General features: G+C 39.2%; 1 protein-coding gene across 1 annotated transcript in view; it reads right to left on the bottom strand.

Annotated features, from left to right (window-relative positions):
- The window catches only part of LOC106935328 (cytosolic phospholipase A2 gamma), a 14,582-nt gene extending 5,271 nt beyond the window's left edge, over window positions 1-9,311 (bottom strand). Inside the window, exons 1-12 of the mRNA XM_015015758.1 lie at window positions 9,122-9,311; window positions 6,713-6,823; window positions 6,098-6,240; window positions 4,870-5,056; window positions 4,685-4,790; window positions 4,119-4,259; window positions 3,739-3,804; window positions 3,522-3,656; window positions 3,138-3,284; window positions 2,947-3,030; window positions 1,794-1,948; window positions 252-423 (exon numbers count right to left, since the gene is read on the bottom strand). Coding sequence (XP_014871244.1) covers window positions 252-423; window positions 1,794-1,948; window positions 2,947-3,030; window positions 3,138-3,284; window positions 3,522-3,656; window positions 3,739-3,804; window positions 4,119-4,259; window positions 4,685-4,790; window positions 4,870-5,056; window positions 6,098-6,240; window positions 6,713-6,823; window positions 9,122-9,241 — 1,567 coding nt within the window. The 5' untranslated portion in view covers window positions 9,242-9,311. The remainder of the gene's footprint in view (window positions 1-251; window positions 424-1,793; window positions 1,949-2,946; window positions 3,031-3,137; window positions 3,285-3,521; window positions 3,657-3,738; window positions 3,805-4,118; window positions 4,260-4,684; window positions 4,791-4,869; window positions 5,057-6,097; window positions 6,241-6,712; window positions 6,824-9,121) is intronic.
- Between the last annotated feature and the right edge of the window lie 233 nt (window positions 9,312-9,544).

Here is a 9,544-nt window from a genome sequence, read left to right as displayed (position 1 = left end):
TTTCCATTGACAGATGGAAAATTTCCACAACCATTAAGAACACCTTCTTCCACATGTTCTCTGTGCGCCTTACATGGTTTGTGGCAAACTACACAAACCATGTGGGACTTATTATGGCTCTTTGTTACGGCAGAGGATTTCTTCTTGCCACTCTTCCATGAAAGGCGCAGGTTTGGAACGAGCATGACTAATAGGGAGGAGAATTTAATGCTACTAAACTCGACTAAGCAGTTAAGGCTGACAGATCAAACCTTTGCAGTTTTGCTGGTTGAAAAGCGGCATGTAGATGATGGTCGGTTCCTTTTCTTTTCCCTCAAACACGTAGCAGTCCTTCGGCCAGTTGCTCTCCTCCAGGATTTTATCATCTATCTGTGGGAAGGGTTTATTCACTTCAGCTGCATAGTTCCTGGCAAGAATCAGAGTCTGTAAAAGGAAGCAGGAGTAGAAAGATCAGCGGCTCCATACTGGGCCCCAGTGCTTACAGCTTTCATGGCTTTTATTAAAAAATCTAAACGATTTGGGTCATTTTAAACAACTTTAAAGTGTTGATAGGAAGAAACCCAATGTCTACTTTTTTCATTAATGTAAAATCCCACAGAAAAATAATTGTGTTGTTGTCACAGACCAGGCAGTTTAATCCACAGTGACCCTCCTCAACCACATCACCCTTTGTGCCATGTTAGTACAGGAGCCCTGAAGGGACAAACCACTCTCTAATTTATGAACACTTCCAAACGTTGTCTCGTTCCCTATTAGTTAGAATTCTATGACAAGCATACACAATTTTGCTCTTACAAGACAATTATTTCTCTTTTTTTTACTTTTGCTTTGTATTTATTTTTTAGTTTTGCTCTAATTTCAATTCACCTTCTACTGTGCCAGCTGTGATTCAGTCCATTCTCAACGTCAACCGACCTATCAAGCTACTATGATTTTATGTTGTTGTTTTTTTTAACAACATCTATAAAATGTTTTCTCAGCCTGACTTCAGTTATAGACTCATTAGGTTTACTCTCTCAGTTTTCAAACATGCACACTGCGCTGGTTGACAGAAATAAGTAAAGGATTATGATTTTAGTTTTAAAAAAAAACTAATATTCTATTTTGACAGGATTGCTTGTGTTCCAAGCATACTAGTTCACACACTAGTGAACTAGTATGTCTCTGGCTCCATATCCAAACATAATTGTTGAATATATGTGTTTACTAAGCTGATAAATCAAACATAATTTCTATATCCACTTCCTGCGACTTTACACAGAAGAATGCTGATATCAGAAAAGCTGCTAGGCTGTTACAATTCTTTATCTTTGGGATATCTGGAGAAGGTGTTTTATTCTGAGCTGCCAGAATATGCCACATATATCTTACTAGATGGATTTACCATCAGAGCCCACTGCGACTGAAAACTGAGGTAAATTTGTCTGCAGAAACTATTTCGAGCATCAGAAAACATTTGAAATTGTCCAGTTGAAAGGCCATAATATCTTATATCCTCTATTAGCAACAACATACACTTTATGCTCCAACCAACTGTGATCAGCGGCTGCTTCATAGAAGACGTGTGCGTGCGTGCGTGCGTGTGTGTGTGGGTGGGTGTATTTCAGCACACCTGAGTCAAACAATAGGTGATTAGCAGGACTCTGGAGAACTTGACAGATTAGAGGACTGAGCATGTTCTGCCCTGTTGTCAGTGTTGTGTTGGAACACCATTTTCATTTTTATCAGTGCAAACATATAATTATTATTTTTTTACAAGTCTTTACATGAAAGGTAACAGTAATTTTGAGCACCTCAAACATAGTTCCAGCACTAGACTCTGGTGCAATGATGAGGTCGATGTCTCTCTTCTCTCCTAGGAATGATGGGTAGGCCATGTTGATCAGCAGCCCTGCATCGATCAGGTGAAATTCTTCTTTAGTCTGGAGACAATCAGGAACTGAATCATCTGTGAGAAACACAAGTTAAGAATTTATAAAAGCCGAGTTTATTAGTACAGTACATTTCAGCAACAAGGCAGTTCACTGTGCTTTGCACCATAAAAACATCATACAGTAATCAATTATAAAACAATTGATGCTCGTTATATTTTGTCTAATGCCATCATCGAGAAAATAGACATCAAATATATCTATCAATGTTCCAGTTATGAATCAAAGGCAACTCTAAACAGGGGAGGTTTTAGTTTTGATTTAAAGGAACTCTGTTTTGTAGAGACCAAATTTCAATTCATTGAAAAAATGCTGGATAAACCTGAGAGGTCGGTCAAATGTTTCAGTAACTCAAACTGAAACAGTTTGAGTTACTGTTTGGGAAGCAACTCAAACTGTTTCAAACTGGGAAGAGTTTGGGAAGACGTGTCTAGTCTACAGCACTCGTCACGTCTCCACAGATTATTTTAGTCAGATTTAATTCTGGCTGAATGATTTTAAAATGTTGCTTTTCTTCTGGTGAAGCTATTATTTTGTTGACATACTGGTTGTGTCTTCTCAAGAATGTAGCTGAATTTTTCCTGAACACATGGTAAAATTTCTCTTTTTTTGCTGAGAATATTATATATTTTTCAGCCTTTCCTGGTAAAAACATAGCTGGATCTGTCATGTTGGAGACAGTGTTGATGAGCACACTGAGGGACGACCGGTGAAATAGAAGTATGTAGTTTGCTTAAAATCTTTGATGTAGCGTTATAAGGCGTTATTTGTAACAGTTCTCTAAACTACTACATAAAGATATACCACAGTGAGTCTGTTACAAAGTAAATAAATATTTGTGGTGGGAGTTAGCAATCCTGTGTACACCACACACAACATAACATCTATCCACAGGTAAGGGGTCCAGAGCAGATAATGACGTCACAGAACCTCACTTCAAAGCGTCCAAACTCTTGTTTGTTTGTCTTAATGCAGGCTAGCTGAACATCTGTGCTCTAGAGATCTGTCCACTCACTCTGGAACTGATAGAGGAAGTTGCTGGTTGTTCCCCACTCCCACTTCAAAATAAGAGGAAGGACTTGCTTCGTAAGGAAAGAAACTAGAGAAAACACACAGAAGCAAAGTTTTGTTAAATTAAACTTGTCCTTCTCTATTCTTTACTGTCCAGAAACCCCTGCCTGAGCTCCAGGTCTATAGAATACACACCTGATGTTTTGAAAGCTCCATCCTCCAAACTTTGGCCCCAGATCTCGACTGCCCTCATCAGCCCAAGACTCCGCTGTTGGAACAGATTTTTTCTCTCCTCTGGATCCAGTGACTCCAGCAGAACAGACTCATTATGATGCACCTCGTCTTGAAAAGAGCATTAGAACAGGCATAGTAACAAATAAAAACAAGAATTTGCTGCATCAATATCCTGTTACAAATCAAAGAAAGACTAGTTCTTCTCCAGTCAGCACTACCTGCATTTCAATCGACCATATGACTGTACAAATTGAAATTACAAAAAGAAATTTGCTGAACAGATATACACCAATTTAGAAGAAATTCATATTTTTCAATACAAAGCATATAGGTTAGAATTCATACCATATAGGATTTTCTGCAACTTTTCAAGCTCAGACAGGGCAGTAGGATCCTGAATGGTGCTTGAGGTGAGAGTTATCAAGTTTCTGAGCACGTTGTACACACGCAGGTATTCCATGCTTACATCGTCTATGGGCACTGAAACAGAAGCACAAAGAAAACGAGTTAGATCAGAAAGCCAATATGGATTTACTAAGAATACATTTCCAGTGGTGATTACCATTAAGCCAGGGAGGGATAACATCCCTGATGACTTCCTCATGAGCCAGTGCACAGCCTAAAACTCCTGCACAGTCAAAAAATATATATTTATGAATGAAGGAAACAATTTATGGTCATGCTAGACATTGGTACTTTTTGCTTCTAGATATATTTTAGTAGTATTAGGACAGGGCTTTGGTCCCCACCAGGCCCAGCAGTCTTCAGAGCTTTCTGATCAAATAAATTTTATAAAACATGATTGTGGTTTTAACATTTCCTACCCTGGATTTACTGACTTTGTGGCTCAGCAAACAGCGCTTTGTAACTGAGGTATTCTAAATATAGGCATTGTGATGACAGTTGAGTTTGGATATACTGCACAGTGATTGTAAAGCTCACCCTGTAGCCTGATCATGTCCATCTCTGGTTTCTTCTCAATCAGCTCCCTGTTGTGAAACTTGCTGCCCAACAGTGACGTTTCAACAAAGAAGTTCAACTCTGTGAATCCTGCTTCATGAGGGCTCACCTCAAACCATTTACCTAACAAACAGAGAAAACCTTTAACGGTAACACTTTGAAGGGGTGTGCATAAGACCGACATGACACTGTCATAAACATGACATAACATCTGTCATGAACATGAAGGAGACTTTATGAATGTTTTTGACTGAAATCATGAAGTGTCATTTGGTAAATCACACTTTTAATGCAAAGTTGCATTAAAACTTGTATTAAAAGTCCATTAAAATGGTCAACTTTGCATTATATGTGTCATTACTTACCGATTGAAACTTCATGACAACAGTTGTAAACTGTTAAAGTATAAAGACTCCTTCATCTTTATGACAGGTGTTATGTCATGTTTATGACAGTGCCATGTCAGTCTTATGCACACCCTGACAAATAAAGTGTTGCCATTTTGACTGTATTCATGTAAACCCCAGATAATGGAGATGAAAGTGTACCTTGTAGCGGCCCGTGTGAGAAGCAGTATTTTTCTAGAGCACAGTAGATGGGGTAGGGGTTGGTGGCATTCCTGCTGGCCTCCTCTGAAAGATGCCGTTTGTCCAGCTGATAAAGTACAAGATGTTTTTTTTTAGGAATCATCCCATCTGATGGATGTCTAAGGTCCAAGCTACGCCTGTTTAACCTGTTTCATGATGCCAGCAGAGGTTAGAACCCCCCAGATGTCAGTGAGAGAGAAATGCTCCTCCTTGGACTGTTCAGCCAACCAGGCCACAGCATGCTCCAGCTCCACCCCAGGACCCGACAGCTTGGACACCGCTTCATCCATGTTGGAGCTCCACTGAGGGTCATTGTACAGGAAGGCCATAGACCTGACCAAATGAAGAGGATGAGCGGCAGGCACACAGGAGTCAAGAAAAAGCCTTGTGCATGGAAATGTTGTAAAACGATACCACAAAAATATAAATCACTTATTTTTTTATTCGGTGCTCTTAAATAAAGTGTGAACTACATGAAACAATGTTTAAATTTGATCATTAACTAAATGATTGGAGGTAAATGGCAAAACTATCATAGATTGATTGACCAAACAAAAATTGCCAATATCAAGCTGAGGTACAGACACTCACTGCAACTGGCCTGAGTTCTAATGCCCCCAACATTCCCACTAATACAGACAGATGAAATTTGTGATGATTTTGCAATTTCTCAACCAATTCTGGAGGTACATAGGGACGAGGTTTAGGCAGAGTCAAAGGACTTGGAGTTCATGATGTCAGACGATGATGTGGAAGACTCCACCATCCTTTGTTAGCCATCATGAGGCTGTAAAGCCTCTGGCAGCTGACCTCAGGGACCCACTCCCCTGCATGCTTTAAGTCTCTCCATCATGTCATTCATCCTTATCCAGAAGGGCTGGCTCTGTGGGCATGGCCCTGTTAGTGTTACTGACAGCATTCAGAGTAGCAGAGCACCATCAATCAGGTCTATGTATGAGCAGAAATGGACAGTGTTTGAAAGCACGACGTACAGGAGTGAGATAGAGCCTCCTCCTGGCTGTGATTGGTTGTTTCTGACAGGAAGCAGTGTATTTCTGCAAATGGCTGTAGGACCACAGGGAGGCAGAGGAGCTGGATTGTCTATTTCATGTTATACTGTCAGGAAATGGTGACAAGTACAAAAAAACATACTTTTGTATTAGTTACGTACTGCAGTTTTAGGTCTGCTAAGAAGTGAAATATGTTTGGGTCATTCATTAAAGCTTTTTTGCTTTTCATCTCTGTTTCTACATAGTTTTTGCTCTGGTACCATTCTATGAGAGATCCAGTCACTGGTTTCTAGCTTGTTCCAACTTCCAATTACTCAGCATTTGACCAGCATGTAGTGTAATTATGGCTAATATGTTCTGTTACCATGTTGACCCAGAAACTCCTCCTATGTAAAGCAAAGTGTCCAGCATGGCTTCCTTTTCCAGCTGATACAGGAAGCCTATCAGACTCACAGCTGCCCTCTGACCCCCACCAGAAGCCGCCAGAGCGATGTGAGGGACTAAATCCTGGAAAGAGAAATCAGAGAGTCAGACAAGTTGATTGCTCTAATTATAAATTACTTTAAACTAAAAATGCTTTTTTTTTTCTTTATTTTAGAATGAACCATCTCATCCACTGATCAGAATGGGCATCAAGAGATTTTTGGCAAGTAAACTGAATGAACAAGGGCCAGAAAATTGAGGCAGCAGAATTTTGTGTTTGATGAAGACGTGGCTGAAGGACCTCTGTCTTTCTTATTCTGCTTTCTAGTCATATGAGTCTAGTCATTTTTTTTAGACAAATAAAATAAAGAATGTTGTAGTGCATGACCCATGTTTGGAGGCATCAGTCTGTGATGTGGCCGTTATAAGTTGGTGGCCCTTGTTTCATGTTTTCCCCTTCTTTCTCAATCCACTTTCATATAAAAGTCAGTAGAGCTGGCAAAACCTTAAAAGACATAAAATAAAGAGAAAAGAGGTGTTGATATATCTTTTTTACCTCATTACAGTTGATCTGCAGATTGTTCAATGCCTGTAGAACAATTTCTTTTCTCCTGTCAATATATTGTTGTTCTCCAGCACACAGAGACGAGGAGTGATGGATGGTTTCCTGAAAACAATTTATGACAGGAGATTATCAGGTTGTTCTGCAGAGTCAACAATTAAGGTTTTGGCCAAAAGAATGATGAAGAATACAATAAGCCTCATTCTGTATGTCTTACAACGGGGCCATTACTTCACAGTGAAATAGTGCAGGTACTAGACTGACCGGCCTGCAGTCCAGACCTGTGTCCCACTGATAATGTCTGGTGTGTTATTTACTGTACTTGTACATCAAGAAAGAATGGGAAAGAATTCCACCTATAAGATTTCAATAATTATTGCTCCTACATGCTTCCTGACTGGTTTTAAAAGGTGAACATGGCCCTGTCCAAACCTTTTCTGAATGTCTTGCAGGCATCAAAATCTACATGTGGTTTTACACGACTTTGATATTGATTGATTTCCATGAATTGAAATGCATTGAGAGAGTTGAGATTTAGAATACTGCAACCTTTTATTGTTTGCTTTTATTATTTACCACTATTTTTGTTCCCAGAGGGAAAAGCCCACTGCAGTGTGATCTTGTTTTTGGTGCATTATTAAAGAATCACTCTGTTCCAGAATGACGTTTTGTTTAAAGGAATTTATAGAGTGACCCAGCCTAACAATGATTATTATGCCTGTGTTTTCATTACAGCCATCTGTGATTTGGACAGAAATCATGGAGACTGTTTGCTCAGCTCCAGGGAGCTCCACAGTATCAGTTTGTTGATCTGGACCATTTACAGTTTATAATTGGACATGAAAAGGTGCTAGTGTGTTCCAACTCCAATCAAACGACATTTCTATCCGGTCTAAGCTTTTGAGACTTCTTGAGTTAAAAGATGCCCAGAAACCCATTCTCTTTTTATCTTAGAGATTATAAAAACAGTGAAAGGAGCAATCAAACTCATAATATCAAAAGTCTACCTCCAAAGTTTTATTAATTTGAAACTGAATGGACAGAGAACCAGAGCGGTGCATCACAGATGATGTGTTTTGAAGAAGCGCTCACTTTGTAGATATACATAGGGACAGCAGGAGTGGATAAGTTATGCAAATCTAGGTGTTGTGACTGAAAATTAATTTGTGGTTTTCCACTCTTTCACTCTGAGAAGCTCTGAAAGCTTTTACCAAATTGAAATGTAACTCTGTGGATACTGTTATGCGACATGTACTTTGGCAAATGGATGATGAAGCAGTTGGCTGGAATACATTAATGACATAAATAATTATATCTTAACTTTTCTGTCAATATTGTAGGTGATGTCAGCATTCAGCTGTCCACATCCTCACTTTGTTGAAATCAGAGAAGAATAATTTGCCTCTTTTTAACCACTTAAGCAGTGTCTGGTGTCTCTTTGCACTCCAAGTTCAGCACGTCCCATCCTGGACTGTGTGTGTTCTGCCAAAGTATTCTCCTCCTTTCCCATGAGCAAGCCGCTGTAGAGCGAGGCTTCTCAGTTAATAAGGAATTCTCAAAGTGTCTTTGACCAAGGAGCTCAGGCCTCTGTTTATTAATGACTTGTCACTTGAACAAACTTATTCTCTTGTGAGTTTAATTGCGTTTCTTATTTGATGGAAGCACCACAATTGTGAAATTGTGTTTTTTTTAACATTAGCAGAATATTGACAAAGGTTCGCATTTGTAATGGAGACACAGATAGTGTGCCCGTCTCTGAGAAAGTAGAGTGTGGTGATCTGAGCTCTGTTATATGTACTGTATCACCTTACCTGAAGAAGCCATGAGGAGATGTATGCAGTCTGTGGTCTGAGCCATTGATACAAGGATCCTATTTTAATGCTGTTTAAAATTGGCACCTCAAAAGTCAAGACTCATCACACCAGGCAACATTTTTCAAAGCTATTGTTCAACTTGTTTCCTCATCCTGATGCGTTATTTGGTGTTCAGCATTTTGTCTTCCACATTTAGAAACCCAAAGTCGTTGAGTTGCAAACATGTGATTTGCTACACATGTTACAAGCCCCAATTTACAACCAAAATAATCTCATTCCTGTTTCCAAAGAGAATATCTCTAAGTCAAAAAAGGTAGACTCTCTCTGTCTAAACAGTATAAACAGCAAAACACTGTATAAAAAACAATTTCAAAAACAATTTGAAATTGATAATTAAGAACTTCTTTTCACAGGCATATGTTTTATCTACATGTATGTGAACTGGAGCTAGTTAATAGAAACTGATATCACTAAATTTTAACTGCACGTATCTCAGCTGCATAAAAATTGAAGACTTGACTAGTCAACCCTTGTAAGACAATGCTCTACAAAATACAAATTCTGGGTTTTTGAGCAATGAATGTCTCACCTCAGAAGCTGTCATATTTCTCTCCATGTTGTCCACTGCCTGCAGTGCAACTCTGGAAATCATCAGCCAAAAGCAAAACCCTAAGCCTGAAAAACCTGTATTTCCTCTGTGTGTCTGCATCCTGGCTCACATACATGCACACAGATAAGGCTTCAGATTCTTCCTGTTTCTCCACATTGACTGTAATGTCTGAGGAAGTTGCACAAGAAAAGAGATATTTCAACACACAAAGGCTGCCTGATCTCTTCCATGTGTTGGCAATGCAGAGAAACAGTTTTAAATGTAAACCAGATGTTTGAGTCAAAGTAGAAAGTAGCAAAAACATCTGGGATCTTTTGTCCACAAAGTGTCCTTGTTTGGAATAAAGATTTGTAAAGAACAAATTAAGAGACATTGATATGCATAACATGCCGGCTCAGATGT

Source organism: Poecilia latipinna, unplaced genomic scaffold (genome assembly GCF_001443285.1).
Source record: "Poecilia latipinna isolate Pla-1442-1.1 unplaced genomic scaffold, P_latipinna-1.0 Scaffold1948, whole genome shotgun sequence".
Classification (NCBI taxonomy): Eukaryota; Metazoa; Chordata; class Actinopteri; order Cyprinodontiformes; family Poeciliidae; genus Poecilia; species Poecilia latipinna.
This window is presented reverse-complemented; position numbering and strand designations above follow the sequence as displayed.